Source organism: Protopterus annectens, chromosome 16.part0 (genome assembly GCF_019279795.1).
Source record: "Protopterus annectens isolate FY-2018-M chromosome 16.part0, PAN1.0, whole genome shotgun sequence".
Taxonomy (NCBI): domain Eukaryota; kingdom Metazoa; phylum Chordata; order Ceratodontiformes; family Protopteridae; genus Protopterus; species Protopterus annectens.
In genome coordinates, this window is record NC_056750.1 from 125,600,325 (window position 1) to 125,620,480 (window position 20,156).

Consider the following 20,156-nt stretch of genomic DNA (forward strand, 5'->3'; position numbering starts at 1 on the left):
CTTTATGGCTCTTTTTTTGGCCTATCAGTTTTTGAAAGTTTTGTGGACTACTGCTTCTTTCTGCAACAAGGGGCCATCCTCCCTCTGAGCTTGGCCTGGCCCCATTGTAGGAATGCTTCCATGTCTTTGAGGATTCTACACTGTCATTTTTTCCAATTCTGGCACCAGTGTGCTTAGCAGGATTGGGCATTTTTTTTATCCTGGTTCTTGTGCAAACTATCTTTTTTATTTTTTAACCTACTTCTGTCCATGATATATGCTATATAAAATACAGTCTGTAATATCAGTGTCATCTTGTTGAGATTTTGTAAAAAAACAGGGTCCACCTCATCATGAAAGTACTCACCTAGACTTGAGGATGAATTAAATTCCAGCAGTACTGCTCTCCTTTGCTTGCTGCTTTATCATGTCTCCATTTGGAACCCTAGCTATGTTACTGCACAGATGTGTCATCCGACATGATGGAGGCTAGAAAGGTTTTGCAGTGTGTGTTTGGGAGTGTGTGTGTGTGTGTGTGTGTGTGTGTGTGTGTGTGTGTGTGTGTGGGAGGAGGGATTGATCTGGCTTTCCGATTTCTGTAGATAAGAGTAGAAATGCTGGATGTTAAACAGACTGTCTGTGGCTATAGAATCAGATGAATTGATATTAAAACATAAATAAAAAATGTTTCCTGTTATAATTATTCTTTATCTTTCAGGTTAAAAGTGGTGAGCAGAAAAGGCTAGGGAAACTTCTGACTAATATCTATTTCCTGTATGTCCACCACCAGTATGGCCTGCTTCCTCGTCTAATAGAAGTCTATAGCCTTTACTGTAAGTACTGCATTTGATCCTTATATTTTTCTTAAGGTTATTAATGCAAAGTAAAAAATATGGTCTAACATTAGAAAGTAGTTCCCAGCAAGACACCCAGTTTGCTAAATATGATTAAATGCAAAACCTGTACTTCCATGATCCCGGTTCACTGTAACTATTATAGCATAAGTTCTTAACGTTTTTAAAAACATATATTATGATATAGCAATCAAATTATATCTGCAGGAGTCACAGATGTTATTAACTGTACCATAATTCAGGTTAAATTTAGTCAGTCAAGCATTTTGGTAGTTGTTAATTTTATGATGCTAGTATCAGTACCTTTAATGTTTTTGTTTTAATTGTAGTGTTTTATAAGCCAGATAACACTTACAAGGTGCAGTTGTCTTTTGTCAGGGTGACAAGGGAATATTGGTTGTGGTAAGTGACATTTCTTGGTGTTTCACATAGTGTGCAGGTGGAACATTAAAAATCAGAATCTGGCTGGCAATTTTCTGCCAGGTTAAGTACACAATTCTGTTTTTTTTCTTTTCTGTATGTCATTGTTTGAACAAAAAATAATGAGAAATGTTAAAGCAGTTTGGTGCACTTATTATCTACCTTGTTTACACTGATAGTTTCTGACTTCTATTTCCTGTTATGTAGTAAACACTTCAGGCTCCTTGTCCCTATTTGTATGGCCATCGTGTGTTAAGTTCTAATTTACACTGATTACAGCCTCTTCATATGCAACTTTACTATGTGCATCATACCCCTGAAGATTTCAGGCATCTTAATTAAAGTTAGGTTTGACTATTGCACCAAAACCTTCTGGAATTGTTTGGTACCACTATTAGTTCATTTCTGGGCAAGAAAAAAAATTCTCCTACTAAAGTGACTGCTTTCTGGTATCATACTCTTCTCAACAACTGACCTTAAAATGGACAAAAGGAAGGTGTGTTTCCCTAAGAGGGATTCGTAGCATCAGTATATGTATATTGACATGAATGAGGTAGGATGCCACTAGAGCATGAACTGAAAATAAAGGAGGAAATAATTGAATAAAGTACCATTTGGAACGTATCCATAGGATCCTGTTCAGTGAAAACTTTGTAAATTACAGGAAACTTTTTTAGAAAGGAGTTGGTAAATTTTTTTCACAAACTTCATTCATACAACAGATATAAAATAATCCACAAGGACATTTTAAACTATATATAATCTTTTCGCTATTGCAAGTGAAGCTGCCTCTTCTGTCAATTTTTTTTCCATTAATACTTTCAAAACTATCCACTGTATGTTTGCATACTGTGCAATTGTCACATGGGAAAGTTCCATATCTCACTATATTATTTTCTATATTTTTTGGTCTCTCAAATTTTCCATGTACTAACATGTCTTTAAGACTCCTGCCTCTTCTATATGATAAACAAAGTTTGACATTTTTAGGCAGGATTTTTCTTTCTGTATATAAGACCAGTAATACCTAACTATTTTCTCTAAAATATTAGAAAAAAATAATATACTTAGACACAAAATATAATTCACTTTCTTTTTCTTCAGCATTCTTTTTCTGCATTATTATGTTCTGTGCTTTATTCACTTTTTTATTTATTACTTTATTATATCCCAACCATACTTTCTCTGGCTCATAGCCCTTTCTGTGAACATATTAGCTGTATTTTGAACTTCCTTCTCACATTCCTTCCTGTCACTACATAAGGGTTTAACCCTAACCATTTCCCCATAAGGAATGGAAGAAATAGTATGGGGGGGGGGGGGTGACAACTAGTTCCATGCAACATAAAAGCAGCTTTGTTATCCCATTTTCTAAATATTTTAGTTTTAAGTTCACCATCTTCTTGCCCTTCTATTGTAATATCCAGATAATTTACTGTCTTTCCTTTTTGTGACACATCAAACTTTATCTCAGACCTGTTCACTTGCAGTTCTTGAACAAACTGTTTCACTTCTCCATAACCCCCTTTGCAAACAAAAATCAAATCATCAATGTATCTAGAAAAATGAACAACATGTTTTCTAAAACAGTCATTCCTATACACATATAAATTATCTGGAAAAGCCAGTTAGCACTTTTTTCACACAGACTTCAGAGGTGCTGTTATCCCCCCCACACACCCATTTTCCTAACTTGCAGTTCCCCCTGACATGCCGCATAATCATTTAAACAAGCCTTCGTTTCACTGCAGCACTATCAGAGCATTCATATGTGTTCTTTTAGCATGTCTTCATTAGACAGCGCAAACATCTCTCCTTCACTTCATACCAAGTTGCTAGGAGTTGAAATTGACTGTAATGTGAGATTTGATGCCCACACATCCCAAACAAAACAGTACATACAAAACTTGGAACACTATACAGGAACAAAAAATATTTTACAAATGACACCAAAGCCAAAATTGCTCAAGCTCACTTATCTTCTCTACTACATGCATCTCCCATACTCACCAACCTAAGAAAAACTGAGTTGGTAAAGCTGGAAAGCTGCTACAATAAAATTGCTTGAAATACCACCAACTCCCCATCGAGAGCTCACCATTATCTCTCCCTTAAAAAGCTCAATTGGCTTGAACTTCCACATCTCCTGCTGTATAACCAACTAATCATGGCCCATAAGATATTCTACCAAAGTGAAAAAACACCCTCTCTCCAAAATATACTGCCACCTCATTCCAGTAGCAGAACCTTATGCTTTACCAACAAACCATGTATTAAAAGCAATACAGACAAAAACTTATGTAAGCAATGTATGGAATTCACTACCATATGAAATATCATCAACCCCAACACTCTCTCAATGTAAGTCAAAGCTAAAAACTCACAAAACAAATGGCTATGTCCTTGAAATACCTGAGACTAGATCACTTAATTAGTGACCACTGCTATATTTTCACAATCAAGTCAAAATTGGATCTGTCACTACTAACAAGTCTTGGATGTCCCTCAGTACAACTCCTCAAAATGTTGCAAAAATGCAAACTGTATACCAAAGTGTAACCCTGTTTCCCTAAATGATCTCTCTCCTACATACCAAAGTTATGACTGTCTTTCAACTGCCTTACTATGTAAATACTTGCCTATTTGCCATGTGTAAATGATGCATCTTTACTCCTGTTATGTAATTAGTTCCATTTCTTCTTGTATAAATATCTTTTCTTGCATAAATGCATTCTGTATAAATATTTAAATTACTGTTTTTGTTCCTGTGGAGCTTTTCTCCCCAGGCCTCCGCTGAAAATGGACATGTGTCCAGTTGGACTATCCCGGTAAACAAATGAAAAATAAATAAATAAAAAGATTCTCCCCAAACTGGAAGGTAATCAGCTGCAGTACTCAGAAAAGAAAGTCCTTTTGTTTTTTTTTTTTGTTTTTTTTGTTACTTCCTCCTTTTACCTTTTTTGTCGGTGCTTGAATGGTGTATTCTGCTTTTTTTTTCTGATTAGAAATGTTGTAGATGCTTCTGTTTTTACTTTGAGTTGTAAAGTAAGACTTGTTGATTAAAAGCGTCATTTGGAAGTTTTGACAGGAAAACTTGCTATTATTGCATTTCTTTCTTTCTTTTGGATTATGATTATTTGAAGTGTGATTAGGATTACAGCATTTTAAACATTTTTTTTTATTTGAATTGTAATTTTTGCAATATTTTGTATGTTAAGACATTTTTAACTGGAATTTTTTTTATCAGTTTGTGATTTATTTTTTGTTTAATACTGTGTTAGGCTGCATCCATTCATTTTGTCTGAAACTAGCCATTTGTTTACAAATTTAGGTGACTTTTATGTATGTATGTTGTGATTGCAACTGTTACTGAAGTCTTTTGGCTTTTTCCAGTTAGAGGTCGCCACAGCAGAACTCCGGTCCGCTAATGATTGGCAGTGGATTTTTACTGTGCTGAGTTGCCAGCCCGATGCCCAACCTTCAAAGAAGGCACACCCGTTCACACACGCACCTACCTGCATGTCTTAAACATCACTCGACTGCGGGGAGGACATGCAGACTCCACACAGAAGGTGCTTCAGCTGAGAATTAAACGGGAGAACCTCTTGTCGTAAGGCGACAATGTTAACCGCTGCACCACCGCAGCCCTGTCATTTTATTCAGTGCATTCTTTAAAGTAGTGACACATGCAGAATAGATTTCAGATTACTTTTGGTGCCATTTTATATGTTAAATATTTCTGACAGGAATTTTTCATCATGTTATGATTTATGTCTTGTCTCATACTATTTTAAGCTTTACCCATGTACTTGGACTATAACTAGCATTTTGTTTTACAAAATAAAGGGACTTTTGTGTATGTCTTTTGAGCTTTGTACTGTGTTACTGAAACTGTAATTTTCTCAGAGCAGTGTTCAGAGTAGTATCCCTACAGAAATCATCTTTAGATTGATATTTAGAAGATGAATAGTGTAATTTATGCATCTTTTTACTTGTGTGACTGTGCAGCCAATATTTGGTATTGAGCTTTCTAGTTTCTTGTCCACTTGCTTAATGGAGCCACCCCCCCCCCCCACCCCACCATCTTCTCCATCTACAACTAAAGAATGAAAGAATAAATCAAAAAGTAAGCCTCAGCCTATGGCTTGTGACTCCACAGTAGCCTTAGGTTCCAGCAGGCTATTGGACCACTCGCCGTCTGTTACCTCCAGGTCTCTTGGGGGGGGTGGTCTTAGAATCAGAACTGTGCATGACATGAGGGTCAGGCACATCCTCTGGGGCTGTACCATTGCTAGTTTCAAATGTGGGCAAACCAAACCTTTTAAGTGCAGGAGAAGTCCAGTGTGCAGGATCTATTGCCAGTATTGATATTTCTCCCACTGGGAATTATCCCATTAGTGTCATGTACACTAAAAAGAGGCAAAAGACCATCTACATGGTGGGGCAACCTACTCTGACTGGTTTCCCACCTGAGATGGTGGCTATGACTAGATCCATGGCTCAAGCAGTTGGTTACAGGGTGCATACCCAGGTTGTAGTAAAGCCGGTGCCTCTACCCCTTGTCAGTCTGCTGAGGATCCTCTTTTTGAAGGTCATTCTATGTCTGAAGACTCTGACCTGTCTGTGTCAGATCAGTTGGTTTCCTCTGATGACAAGCAGATACAGGGACCCAAACAGATGATCTGAAGTAGGGACTTCATTTGTCAGCAACCTTTGGGTCTTGGATCCGACAACTTATTTTACAGCTTATGGATCCGAGCTCCTAGCTCCTCCCCTTACCCATAATCCCCTGCCAACCCTGATTGACCTCAGATCTAGTTTGCCGCTCTTCGAAGAGACAGCTGGATTTCAGAGCTCTTGGCGACTTTCAGATAAGTTTTGAGAGAAAACTTAAGACAGAAAATCTTTGATTTCTTAAATAGTGTGTGTGTTTAGGATTCCCTTTTGTTATTTTTATTCATTTTTAGTGTATTTCCTCCCCTCGCTGGTTCGTAGAGTGTGTGTGTATTGCTTGTGTTTTTTGGGGCCTGGTGTGTTTGTGTAGTTATTTTTTTCTTTGAAAAATGTCGGAGGCCCCAAAGCCCATTTTTTTCGAAGTGCACCGAGTGTGGCATTAAGCTTTCACCGGCGGATGGCCACACTCGGTGTGTTCGGTGCCTTGGGGTTGAACACCTGTCCTCAGGGTGTTCCATCTGCGCAGCTTTCAACCCCAGGGCACTGAAAGAGCAGAGGTCGAATTTGGTTCTGGCGGGACTTTTGCCCCCGGATCCAGCTTCGGCCTCCGGTACTCCCGTGGCTCCTCCTCAGCCCTTGGTGGTAGCCATTCCTGCCCCCCTTCCTCTGGCCGGGACTCAAACTCCCACTAAGACGCCGGAGGAAAGGGAGGCCAGGAGGGAGAAAAGGAGAGAGAAGCACAATAAGTGGCAGGCCGAGGCCTCCGCTTCGGCCCCCCCCAGCTAAGCGGGCTTTTCCCTCCACGGCTTCCAGGTCCTCTCCTCCTCAGATCCGATCCCCTTGCTTTTCCCTGGGACCCGAGGAGGAGGAGACCCGATCTCCATCGAGGTCATTGAGGCGGCATTCCCAGCCTGCCTCGGTGGCCTCGTCGAGATCTACTTATAGTCTTTCTGATGCAGACTTGGACCGGATGATGAGAAGGTTCATCCAGGCCCAGCTGCAGATGGGAGTGCTCTTGCCTCCCCCCCCCCTCAGGGGGGAGCTCGACACCTTTTTTTGCCCCGATAGCTCCTTCTCCGACCCGCTTCCCGGGTTCGGAGCGCTCAGAGCCGGGCAGCGTTGGAGCCGGGGGTGGGTCAGCACCGACAGTACTGGGTACTTCGGATCTGATCCTGCCCTCGAGTCTATCGGGTCCTTCGTCGGATCCGACCTCTCAGAGCCATGGGCCGAGCTTCAGATCCGAGGGATTCAGTGTGCCTTCGGTTCCGTCCAGGTCGGAGCACACAGGTCCTTCGGATCCGGTGGCCTTGGCGCCGGTTCTGATCCCTTCAGCGGATCCGAGTGGGAGCTGGCTTTCGGATTCCAGAGAGAGAGGCTCCCCCTCGGCCTTCGATGTAGTGGAGAGGGCTCTGTTGAGAGCATCCGGACCCCCGGTCTTTGCATCGGCTCCACCCTGCACTCCCTCTCTGCTGGGCCAGGCTTCCATCACCCGGCCACAGGGACAGGCTGCTTTGATGTCCCAGGTTGTTCCACTGGAACAGGATATTGCTGGTGAGACCTCCTTGGACAGTCCCCCCGAGGAAGTGCCTCGCAAGCATAAGTGTAAGAGGAGACACGTGGACTCTCCCGAGTCCTTAACAGAGGACACGGACTTGGATGAAGGGGAAGGCTCCCCAAAGTCACCCCCCGAGGAAGTCTTCTTTGGAGACATCATGGAAATGCTCCGAATCAGGGGGGGGTGGTCTGCCCCCAAGGCTTCCTCCGATGAGTCTGTGTTCCTGGAGGCATTCGAAGCAGGCCCGTCTACCTCTTGGGTGTCCCCTCCAGCCGACCCCCTGATGGACCTGATCACCACCAAGGCGTGGAAGGAGCCGGACACTGTGGAGCCAGTCCCCAAAGATAGATTTTTCCCCCCCCGGGCCGGGTCCCCATTTGGAGCAAGGGTCCCCCTGTAGATGCCATCTTGATGGCGGCAGCCACGAAGAGGAAATTAGCTCAGGAGAGCCCCTCGGTCCATCCACCGAGCAAGGAGTCCTGCTCGATGGATCGCCTCGGGAAGCGGGTATTTAGCTCAGCGACCTTCTCAGTAAGATCCCCGAACTACATGGCACATGTCATCAGGATGCAGCGAGATCTTATCAAAGAATATGCTGCCCCCCCCCGAGTCCATGTCGGCGGAGGACAAGCAGTTGTACTCCACTCGTATGGCCACTCTAAGATCTGTTTCAAATACCTCTATGCGGCTTTTGTCCCACACCACAGAGGGAGCCGCTAGAGCCAGCGAAGCGGGTCTAGTCATGAGACGTCAGGCCTGGCTCCGACATTGCGACTTCGCGGAGACCTTCAAGGCGTCCTTTGCGAATGCCCCCTTTGATGGTTCTGCCTTGTTTGGCAAGACCGTTCGCGAGACACTTGTCCAGAGCGAAAAGGACGGGAAGATGTTGTCTGCCATCGGAGTCCGCTTCTCTGCTCCCCAGAGGTCCTTCTCCAAGAACCAAAAGGGACAGAAGAAGATGTGGTTCCGGAAATCACAACATTCCCATCCTGCTCCGGACAACCAGTCCTTCCGTGGCAGAGGAGGACAAGGGAGGATGCCGCCCTAGAGGCAGAGGGGCCCCGAGAAATTTTGGGTCCAGAGAAACCTTCTCTGATCGGCCCATGCAGCAGCCCTGAGGGGTTGCCCGACTGCTCCACTCTGGAGGCAGTCGGGGGGCGCTTCTCGAAGCACCTGGCGGCTTGGGAGTCCATTACGTCAGATCGCTGGGTGCTTCGTATCATATTCAGAGGTTACAAAATTCCACTGCACCATGTCCCCAGACTCAAAAACCTCCCCGATGTACCACCCGATCAGAGGGAGGCGGCAGCTGCAGAAATCTAGCAGCTGCTATAAAAAAGAGCCATCCAGCCCGTCCCCCCAGATCAACTCGGATTAGGGTTTTACTCCAGGTTCTTTCTGGTGCCAAAAAAGACGAGGGACTTGAGACTCTTGAACCTGTCAGTAACCAAAGAAAAATTCCGGATGGTCACCCTTCAATCCATTCTCCCCCTCTTGCAGGAGAGCGACTGGATGTGCTCAATAGACCTCAAGGATGCGTACTACAACATTTTAATGGACAGACCATCCAGGAGGTTTCTCCGCTTCCGGCTGGGAGCCAGTCACTATCAGTTCAGGGTCCTTCCCTTTGGTCTCACCACAGCCCCCAGGGTATTTACCAAAGTGTTAGCAGTGATAGCGGCCCACCTGAGACTCCAGGGAATGCAGGTCTTCCTGTACCTGGAAGACTGGCTCCTGTCCGCCCCAACAAGGCATCTACTCTGCGCAGCCAGAAATCACCTTCTCCGGCTAGCTCCCCATCTAGGCATTATGATCAACCTGGACAAATCCTCCCTTGCTCCAACACAAGTGATAGATTTCATTGGAGCCAAAATAGATACGAGAAGTCTGCGAGCGTTCCTCACTTTGGAGCGACTTCAAAACCTGAGACTTCATGTGCGGGCCATCTTCCAGTTAAAAACCCCACCGGCAGAATTGGTCCTGAGGGCTGTAGGCTCCATGGCAGCAGCAATAACTCTTCTTCCATACGCTCGTCTGAATATGAGGGTGCTACAGTGGACCCTTCTAGTCCAATGGTCTTTTTAGTTTCTCCCCCTCAGCCATCCTATCTCACTCAGCAGGGCTTGCAGGAGGGCCCTCTTATGGTGGCTCCAGTCCCCGGACCTTCATACGGGACGACCCTTCTGCACGCCTCCTCCCCTCACCACAGTGACCACGGGCGTCTCTCTCCTCGAGTGGGGGGGCATTGCTCAGGCAGAACGGTCCAAGGCACGTGGAACGACACAGAGACCTCTTTGCATATCAACGTTCTGGAGATGAGGGCGGTGCTGTTGGCGTTGCAAGCACTTCAGAACCTTCTCCCCGTAAGAACTGTTGTGATACAGACAGACAACATGTCAGTTGTCTGGTACATCAACAAACAGGGGGGAACCAGGTCCTACCCTCTCTGTCGAGAGGCCATGAGGGTGTGGGAATGGGCGATCTCCACCAACTGCTTCCTTATTGCAACGCACATTCCGGGACGGTCCAACATTCTGGCGGACAAGCTCAGCCGCACTGTTCTTTCCCCTTATGAGTGGTCTCTCAATTCCCGGGTAGCAAAGCGGATTTTTGCCGCATGGGGGCAATTTTGCTGCGGTCTTTTTGCCACTCCCTCAAACACGAAATGCTCCAGCTTCTTCGCTTTGATTTCCCCCTTCGGGGAAGCCCCGAGAGACGCTCTAGTGCATGCTTGGCCTCCCGGTCTACTTTATGCCTATCCTCCTCTACCCCTGATGCTGAAACTAATACAGAAAGCCTCTCGGTTGGGGAGCAGAATGATCCTCATTGCCCCATTCTGGCCTCGTCAAACTTGGTTCTCTTACCTGTGGTCCCATCTGGTAAATCCTCCCTGGATTCTGGATCCCATTCCAGATCTAATATCCCATCCCTCAGGCCTACTGACCCCGAATCTGGACAACCTGAAGCTGACAGCTTGGCTGCTCCAGTTCCACACTTAGTCAGGACTCCCGGCATCTCCTCACCAGTTAAAGCCATCTTGGTGCCAGCACATAAGCCTTCCACTAGAAAAGTCTATCGCAGTAAATGGAAGCGTTTCTCCATCTGGGAGGAACACCATAACATAGATTCCCTTCACGGCTTCGTTGCCATCCGTAGTGGATTTCCTCACCGAACTTTTTCAACGGAAAGCTAGCTGTTCTACGGTCAAGGTTCAATTAGCAGCCATCTCTCATTACCATGTAGGACACGAGTCAGGTCCCTTGATGACTGCGAAATTATGTAAAACCTTCCTCAAGGGTACCTTCCTGCTCAGGCCTCCTGTCAAGGAAGCGGTGCCCCCTTGGGATCTATCATTAGTCCTTTAAGCATTGACTGCTCCTCCCTTTGAACCAGCTGCCTCGGCCGAACTTAAATATCTTTCCTGGAAAATGGCGTTCCTTGTCGCCATCACTTCAGCGAAAAGAGTTTCTGAACTTCAGGCCCTTTGTGCGAAACCTCCCTACTTGATTTTTCATCAGGATAGAGTGTACCTCAGGACCAATCCCTCCTTTCTTCCTAAGGTGGCCTCAGAAACCAATATCAATCAGTCCATTAACCTACCAGTTTTCTTCCCTAAGTACCAGAATAAAGGAGAATACAAGCTGCATTCCTTAGACGTGCACAGACAACTGCGCTTCTACATTCATAGGACTGCTGGTCACAGACAATCAGATCAGTTGTTCATTTCCTTTGCCAGATTCAATCTGGGTAAAGCTATTTCTAAGATCACCTTATCATGATGGATTTCACAGTGTATTCTTCTGGCCTATGAAACTTTGGGGAGGCCCACACCTCAGGGAGTACAGGCGCATTCTACTCGCTCCATATCTACTTCTGCTGCCTTTAGATCTAGAGTATCTTTGGATGATATTTGCTCTGCAGCCACTTGGGCCTCATCTCATACCTTTATCAACCATTATAAGCTGGATGTTATTTCCAGCGGGAGAGCATCCTGTGGCTCCGCAGTGCTCCGGAACATCCTTCCATGATGTCCGCCCAAGATTCAGGTAGCTGGGGACTCTGTCCCAAAGGTTGCTGACAAATGAAGTCCCTACTTCAGATTAAGAAGTTATGTACTCACCATAACGTTCCATCTGAGTAGGTGACTTTGTCTGCAACCATCCCCCCCTCCTTCCCCCTGGCCTTCAGAAGTCAATTCTTGTATGTCCTTTCTTGGTCCCTTTTGGGACACTTTGGTCTGAAATTTGTTATAAGGGCAAACTTGATCTGAGGTCAATCAGGGTTGGCAGGGGATTATGGGTAAGGGGAGGAGCTAGGAGCTTGGATCCATAAGCTGTAAAATAAGTTGCCAGCTCGGATCCAAGACCAAAAGGTTGCAGACAAATGAAGTCACCTACTCAGATGGAACGTTATGGTGAGTACATAACTTCTTATTTTTTTTCCCTTCTTTGATTCCAGTACTGGCAGATGTCTTCTAGAAAGGTTGTAGTTCTACTCTCTTCTTTGAGGTTTTGCATAAGAAACGGTTTAAGAATTAAAGGCTATGCTCGGACTTGCCTGGCCTTTAAGCCCCTTTGTCTGTCAAACCTGCTTCAGTGTCCCCATTGATCTTTTCTAATAAGACCGCCACGTCTTCTTTTTACCTATTCCCTCAAGATTAACTAGGCGTTTAACTAGAATCTCAGGGAAAGGTGCTGGCGCACAGTCCAACATGGTAGATTTAAAGTGTTTAGCTACCATTTTCTCCTCTAGAAGTTTGTATTGACATGCATATGCAGTTTTGATGAGTTTGTGGCATTGTTGCCTTCAGAGGAAAAGGTCTATATTAAAATGTTGCCAGTGTTTCTCAGGTGTCAAAACATGCTCTAAAAAGGGCCTTGCAGCAGGCTGATTTTATTTCTACAAATACAGTATTGTCAGTGGTGATTAGAAGGTTTGCTGGGTTATACAAAAAAAATTTCTGATGAGTTAAAATGAGGTTATGAATGCTCCTCTTGAGTTTGACTGTGTGTTTGGTACAGCAGCTAATCAGAGCCTTAAACACTGAAATGACAGAGGTAAGTGGCTGCAAGGAGTATCAAAAATGTTTTATATCCCCCAGTTCTCCTCCTTTAAGCAAGATAATGTTCAGTGGCCTACCCAGAAGAAATTCCAGCCGAACAAAATCCAGTGCAGTATGGCAGAATGACAACTCTGCCAAGTCTAACAAGAAAGATTCCTTTCCTAGAAAGGATGCCCCCCTTCCAACTTATGACTACAGTGAGACTTGGCATCGGTCTTTAACAAGTCCCCCATCAAGTGCTTTGTCTCTCAAGTTAGTTCTCAACAAAGTGGCCTGGCTGTCAGTGATTTTCGACAAATGGGTGCAAAAACTGTTGGCAGGAGTTTCAGATAGAAGTGAAAAGATCTTCTGCCTCCATTAAGGGGGGCTCCCTCTCATCTAATGGGCCAGACTTTTATTTCCTCCTATTCTCCAGCAGATGTTCGACTCAGAAGTAATGGAACCTTTCCCTTCTTTGGAAAGAATGAGAGATTTCTTTTGTAGTATTTACTTGTTTCCCCAGTAAGAGCAGTCTTAGAAACTGGTGTGGGATCTGTCTTTTCTAAACACAGTTGTCAAGGTCCTCATTTTCAAGATGCTTATCCTGGAGACATTGCTTCCTCTGTTTCTGGACCACTGCTTCATGCTGATCCTGGTCTTGACCGATGCCTTTCTTCATATCCCCATTGCTTATCTCTTTCAGGGGGGATATGTGTGATTGGTGTCTGGTTCGCACTATCAGTTTTCTATATTGCCCTTTCAACTATCCACTAAAATGTGAGTGTTTACTAAATGCCTTGCTCTAGTACTGGTACACTAATAGACTATGAACATTCACTTTTTTCCATACATGAGCAATTTGCTGTCTGTGCTTAGTGCCCATCCTGGTGTGCGGAGTCACAAGAGAAGGTCTCGTCTTGACTCTCCCATCTAGGGTTTAAGATGAACCTCCTAAAATCATGTTTGACACCCTCACAAAGACTTGTCTTTCTGAGGTACTTAATCCACTTCAAAATCAGTCTGTGTTTTTCCTGCCTGAAAACAAGGTCCTGTTGTACTATACCGTGTTTCTGGAATTCTCCAGAGGAATGGTGCCTTGGCTAGAGAATTCCTAGAAATTTTGGGGTTGATGGCATCCATGTTTCCTATTTTATTCGTGGCCCATTTTCCCATGAGAAAATAATTCAGTGCTATATCCGAAATTGTTGGATGTAGCACCATCATTCCCTGGAATCCCATTTTCTAGTGCTGCACTTCATCAGACATGAATTACAGTGGTCTAGAGACCAGTTGAGTATGTATTTAGGGCTTCCTTTTCTTTTCTCTGATGCCAGTACAATCTGTCCAGGAAGATTTGTCCAACTTTCCATGGGGAACTGTTGCAGTGGCAGTGCAAGTGCTAGCCACTTGGAGGCCCAAGGACATATGGAATCTCATCAGTATCTAGGAGATTTTGCAGTGTTTCATGCCTTGAAAGTCCCTCACCATGTTTGAACTCTGCAACCTTTTCTGATTGCTATGGACATAACCACAGAGATGTGATACCTCAAAAAAGTAGGTGGTAGGCGGTCTTATCCTCTGTGCCAGTTGGTAATGATAGCCTGGGAAGTGGGCTTCTCAGTATTCTTCATCTCTTCAGGTATCATACATTCTGTAATAGCAAAGCATTGCGGCAGACAGACTGAGCAAATCCTGGGCAGACCCACGAGTGGATGCTCAAGGCAGTGGTGTTCTAGAATGTAGTACAGATGTAAGGAATCCCTCTAATAGATCTTTTCACCTCCTTTCAAAACAGACAGCTGGAAAAATTCTGCTCCAGACATCCTTGCAGCCAAGCTTGGAGAAGAGACACATTTTTGTTCACTGGGACAGGAATGCTCCTGTATGCATTTCCACCCTTTCCACTGATTCACAAAGTGCTTCTGAAATTCAGAGAGAGATGCCAAAGATCATGGTGGTGAGCCCCATTAGCCCAGGCATTCATGGCTCTCCCTGTTTATGGTATTGGCCAAGAACAATTACCACAAACTTCCTCACATGCTCGAGCTGCTCAGGCAGTCTCTCGGGCGATGAGTGCATCCCAATTTGGAGAAACTTTTATATGCAGCCGGGATGATTTTTATCTTGTCTCCATTTTGGCACTTGTTTTTTGAGGATATTCAGCAGGTGTAAAGGAAACCAGAAAACCTGTTATTAGAAAATGCTATGTTTACATATGGATGAGTTTTTCTAAGTGGTGCCTAAATGGAAACAATGGATACATTGTGGTTAATGTCCCTCTGGTCTTGAAATATTTGTGTGAGATACTTCAGGAAAGCTTAGTGTATATGTCCATTTTTTTGTGTGTGTTACACTCACCATGACAAGGCAAATTCATGCAAGGTAAAGGCACTCTGCACCAGGGCTGCTGCTTCTTCAGTGAGATTTTGGAAAAGAGTGGACTCCAGAAGTTGAGGTAGCAACTTGGTGCTCTGCCCTTACCTTCATGAAGCACTACAAACTGATGCTTTCTCTGTCCAGTGCAGGCTTTGCAGTGATTGTTCTCCAGGGCCTCCTGGACCCTAATCCTTTCTCCTCCTAGACTGGGTGAGCTTTGGAACTCTTCGCATATACCAGTAAGGCAGTGTGTTTGTTGAACATAGTACAATTGCACAAGTTCCATACAGCTGTAACAGTAGCTGTTCATAGAACACACTGCCTTACTGGCAGTGCCCAACCAACATCCCCTTTTGTTGGGTATGTATAGCTGGTGGTTGAGGTAACTGTTGTGTTTTTGTTCAGCAACCTTTTTTGCTGTGTGTGTGTGTGTGTGTGTGTGTGTGTGTGTGTGTGTGTGTGGTGTTTGGTATGGAATAGTGGGTGTTCACAAAGCTTGTGTTCTCATCTGCTCTTCCTGTTGGACACTAGAAAACTGAAAGGGTCTATGAGTGTAAAGGGTTGTCCTGGTCCTGCCAGGTGATAGATTCGTCTCAATTACAGATAGGCAGTGAAAGGAGTTCTGAGCTTTGTCAGGCTACCATGCAGAAGGTAATAAGGCAGTACTGACCATTTACTGTTACAGGTAAGTGTAACCTAAGCAACTTTATTATTCAACATGTAGAAACCTTGTCCAAAATCAAGTACTGTAAAAAGTGTGAATGACACTTACATCCTTTACTGGCTCACTTACACACACATTGCTTCATTTGTGTTTAGTGACTAGGCACATAAAGCCTATGAGTTGGTCAAAAGCACTGCCTCTGAGAAAGTAATGTGTACACCATGGCTTATACAGTGTATGGTTCGTTACACTCCCCTCACATTGTATATGTATACAACTGCTGCTTTCCTGCAGACTAGCTGTTCTTAAATCTGTACTCACCTATTAGCCCCAACAGCATTTAGGAAGGGGAAAAGGAAGGTGACAAAAGGTTAATTTTCTACTCAATCATTCTTCTTAGTACCTTAATAGGCTACCCCAAAGCCACAGTTTTCTGCTGGCCATTCCAGTTTGCCACTTAACTCCCAAAGTCATTCTCTGATGGCCCCCTTTCTCTCTCTGACAGTTGGCTATAATTGTGATTTGGTAACCAATCAGAGAATGGAAAGTGGAGCCACTACCAGTGGAAGTGGAGCACTGGAAGACTGCTTCACTTCAGTGTCAAATGTGGCACTTTCTGCACAATGCAGTGTGCTTGAGAACTAAGTCTAGGACAGAGAGGGTTACCTTGAATCTCTAGGAATTTTGTGTAAAAAAAAAAAAAAAAATGCAGAAGTGAGAAGGGGAAGAGAAAGAATCTAAGGCTTGGGAGTTCTGAATTGGGAGAAAAGTGTCTGTGAGAGCTCTAAAGTAAAAAAAAAACTTTCACTATGAATATTACAGCTAGACTGAAAATGTGCTGGAATTTACTGAGAGAAAGTTATTAGCTCAAATACCTTTGTAGAATATTTACTGAATAAGGTACTATTTAATTTAAATGCATTTTTTTTCTTGGGCTACAGATTTAACCAACTAATGCTTTGTTTTGTTTCTTTGTGACTGTGTTGCTTTTCAAGTAGCATTTTTTTTATGTTGGCTGAATGAAGCACTTTTTCAGTTAATTTTGCTCCAAGAGAAAGTGTAATTGTTTTTGCTGGTTCAAACTGTAGCCCAAGACTCATGTTTAACTCTTGATTTTATTTGAAATGCTATAGCATACTGTGACATTCTTTTTCATTAGCCTGTCATGACAGGCCTTGATCCTACCCCTTGCTGTCAACATAATGAATTTCCTTCTCCTTTCCAACCCCTTCCCTTTATAGCACCCATGCCTTCTATCCATTTTGCTCCTCAATTATCCTTGCTTTTAAAATCATCTATTTTTCCCCCACAGTAAGAGCTCCTTAAATCATATAAGTAATTCATTAGCTCTCCAGATGTTTTATGAATACTGCAAACATCACTACTCTGCAAATGTGTGTGCAGTATTTTTAACTCACACTTTACTCATCTTTCCCCTCCTTTTTTATCTTAACATTCTGCATTTCATTGTATCCTAGATTCGCACAATGCAGTATAATTTAAATTTATGTCAGAATAGTGTCACTTGTATATAGTAATTTAAATTACATTTGTGATCTAAAATGTGTAATGAGTAGTCAGTATTTCTAAAATATGTAATAAACCTTCAAAACTAGTATCCTTAGTCTATTATACTTGAACACAGTTTACTCTCATATTATATAATTGATTCATTCGCTCCCCAAATATATTGCAATCCCTGCAACCACCACGTTTTGCATACTTGTCACATATTGTGTCACATTTCTTTGTGAAGAAAAGGATGACAGATTTGCCTTTAGCATTTAGCACTGAATAATTAATGCAACATTTGAGAAAGTTCTGTTGTTGTTAAAAAAAGGAATTGTATTATGGGAGCATGACTAGTACAGCATGGGAGAAAAAAAAGTTTTCAGAGTCCAGCAAGAGAGGTCAATGTTGAATGCAAGACGCAAGTTTCCAGTCCAGTAAGTCTAGGTTGCAAATTACTAATAAGTTGTTGTCCTTTTTATGCTATCGGTGTATTTTCTCTACCTCTAATCTGCTTTTATTTTCCAGTCTCCTCACTTCCAGAAGCTACAAATGCTGGAGGAAAAGTCCAGGGCATATCTCCTTCTGATGAGGAATTTTTTAGAGATTTCATCCAAAGAAACTGGTCTGTCCTTTCCCAGAATCCTTCATTGTTTTGGCAGCAGGTACTGAATGAACCCAGCACATCACCTATCTATACACAAGGTCGAAAGGTAGAAAGTCGTCACAAGGTACAGTCTCAACCAGCTGAAGAAGCGCTAAATGTTTATATGATGAAGTGGATGAACAAACCACATAGTATCAGTAAGAGTACCAGGTGGGCATTTTTAATTATTTCCATTTTGTTATCACTAATATTTTCTGGTATATGTTCCAAGAATGACTCATTTACCAGTCGGCTGTGCTGCAGAATCTTTCATACGGCTTTGCTAAGAAGACCCTTTCATCCGTAGTAGTGTGCAAAAGTGAGATTCAAACATGACAGTTTTCTTGGGCTAACCATTAATTGACACCAAATAATGCAAACCTCTGTAGGAGTCATTTCCTGCTACAACTGGCTCCATCAGAGTTACAGTTCATATGTTAAAGCTGTACACGTGTCTTTATGCCAAGTATTTTTTTAATCTTTTTTTTTTTTCGAACTGCCATTCTAGTGCAACAGTTCTGCCTGTATGTTGTAGTACTGGTGACTTTTTCACTTTGTTTTACATTAGATATGTGCTGGTAATACTGGAAGGACAAGATCATCTAACAGGAGCTATGGTCCCACCCTCCCCCTCAGGCTTATATATATATATATATATATATATATATATATATATATATATATATATATATATATATATATATATATATATATATATATATATATATATATATATATATATATATGTCTGAGGATGTTGGAATGCAGGCTCTCTATATCTTGTTTAATCGCCTCCATTCTGACTTGGTTATGAATAATAAGGCGTTTAAGAGCCATCAGACCAGTGTCATTAAACAACTTGACTAAATCAGAAAAAAGTGGTGAATTTCTTGTGGTCCCGTTTGGGAACCTGTAAGCTCTCAGACCCTGTGGTACTATGTTATGGTGTACACACGATGACAAGAAAAGATTATCATATTCTATATTCTTGTATAGTATGAGCAAGCGCTCCAAATCGAAGATTAAATTTTTACAATGCGTATTGACATGGTTTACTTGCCTTGCTTCTTCTCTGTGTTCGTTGATAAAATGTTCATTGTTGTTCAAATGAACTTGATATTTTCATACAGAACCTCAGTAACAGCCTACCTTATTTAGACTTTGTGACATCAGGATGCGGTGATAAAATCAACTTTTTGGATACTGAAATTACCATAGTAAACCCAGGATACACTCTCAACTCCAGTGTGTATCGCAAAGACACTTACAGAAATAATTTTCTTGATTTTTAGAGCCAACATCCTTTGTTTATGAAACAGAACTTGTTAAAAGGACAGTTCATAAGACTTTCAAGAATTATATCTGATGACCGTACCTTTTTACAAGAATGTAAATTCTTATCCCACATGTTCGAGAAGAGATACTACCCTGAAAAACTAATAAGTGAAGTTTTTACAGAAGTAGCAGAAAAAAGACACACATGGCATAAACCAATCTTACTGCATTGTTTCATCCCTAAACGCAATGATTACACAAATAATTCCACGGATAGGAACTGCAGTTACCCGCTCCCCATCAGTAGAGACATGAGAAACATAAGAGAAGTCTTGCAAAAAAACTGGAACATCATACGAGCAAATGCAGACCTCAAGAAAGTTCTGGGACAAAATCCCACTTTCTCTTATAAACGGACCACCACGCTCAAAATGTCTTTTGAAAAAGATAAACCTTTCTTTTATTCTCAGCCTGTACCAAACAGAGGTCCCAAAGGTATATTCACTTGTAATCATTGCGTAGTTTGCAAACACATGTGGACTGGCAGCAGCTTCACTTTCGTGCACTGTGATCTAACAGTCAAATTTCACAACCACTTTGACTATCATGCCATGTTCCTAGTGTACGCTGCTGCATGTAACTCCTGCCCAGTATTTTACGTGGGAAAAACTATCAGAAAATTATCTGATAGAGTAAAGGGACATTTATCTGCCATCAGACGAAAAGACGACAGTAATGCGCTAGGTAAGCACAGTGCACTATGCACAAACTTCAACGGGTTTAAATTCATAGTACTGGAAAAAGTTGGACAGTTTTTTGGAGACTGTGAAACTCTGTTAGAGTTAAAAGAACTGAGGTGGCAGTTACTTTTAAACTCTGACACTCATCCAGGACTTAATGACTCTGAACATTAAATGTGCTGTAAGATGGGCAAATTAACATGTACTGACTGTTTGTTTTGACTACACTAGTTTTTAAACAGTGATAGAACATAAGCAATGGTTCCATACTATTACAGGGTCGGTCCTACGATTTTCCAGCTTCTAGTTTAATTGGAAATATAACTATCAGTTAAAAGTAAACACAATAACATCGTAAAAAAAAACGGTATTAAGTATTTGTTCAACTCATTCTTAGTTAGTTTCAAAAGTTGTTATAACACA

General features: G+C 42.7%; 1 protein-coding gene across 1 annotated transcript in view; it reads left to right on the plus strand.

Moving 5' to 3' along the window:
* The window catches only part of TEP1 (telomerase associated protein 1), a 2,704,809-nt gene that overhangs the window by 1,593,617 nt on the left and 1,091,036 nt on the right, over positions 1-20,156 (plus strand). The window contains exons 30-31 of the mRNA XM_044058078.1: positions 698-812; positions 17,601-17,889. Coding sequence (XP_043914013.1) covers positions 698-812; positions 17,601-17,889 — 404 coding nt within the window. The remainder of the gene's footprint in view (positions 1-697; positions 813-17,600; positions 17,890-20,156) is intronic.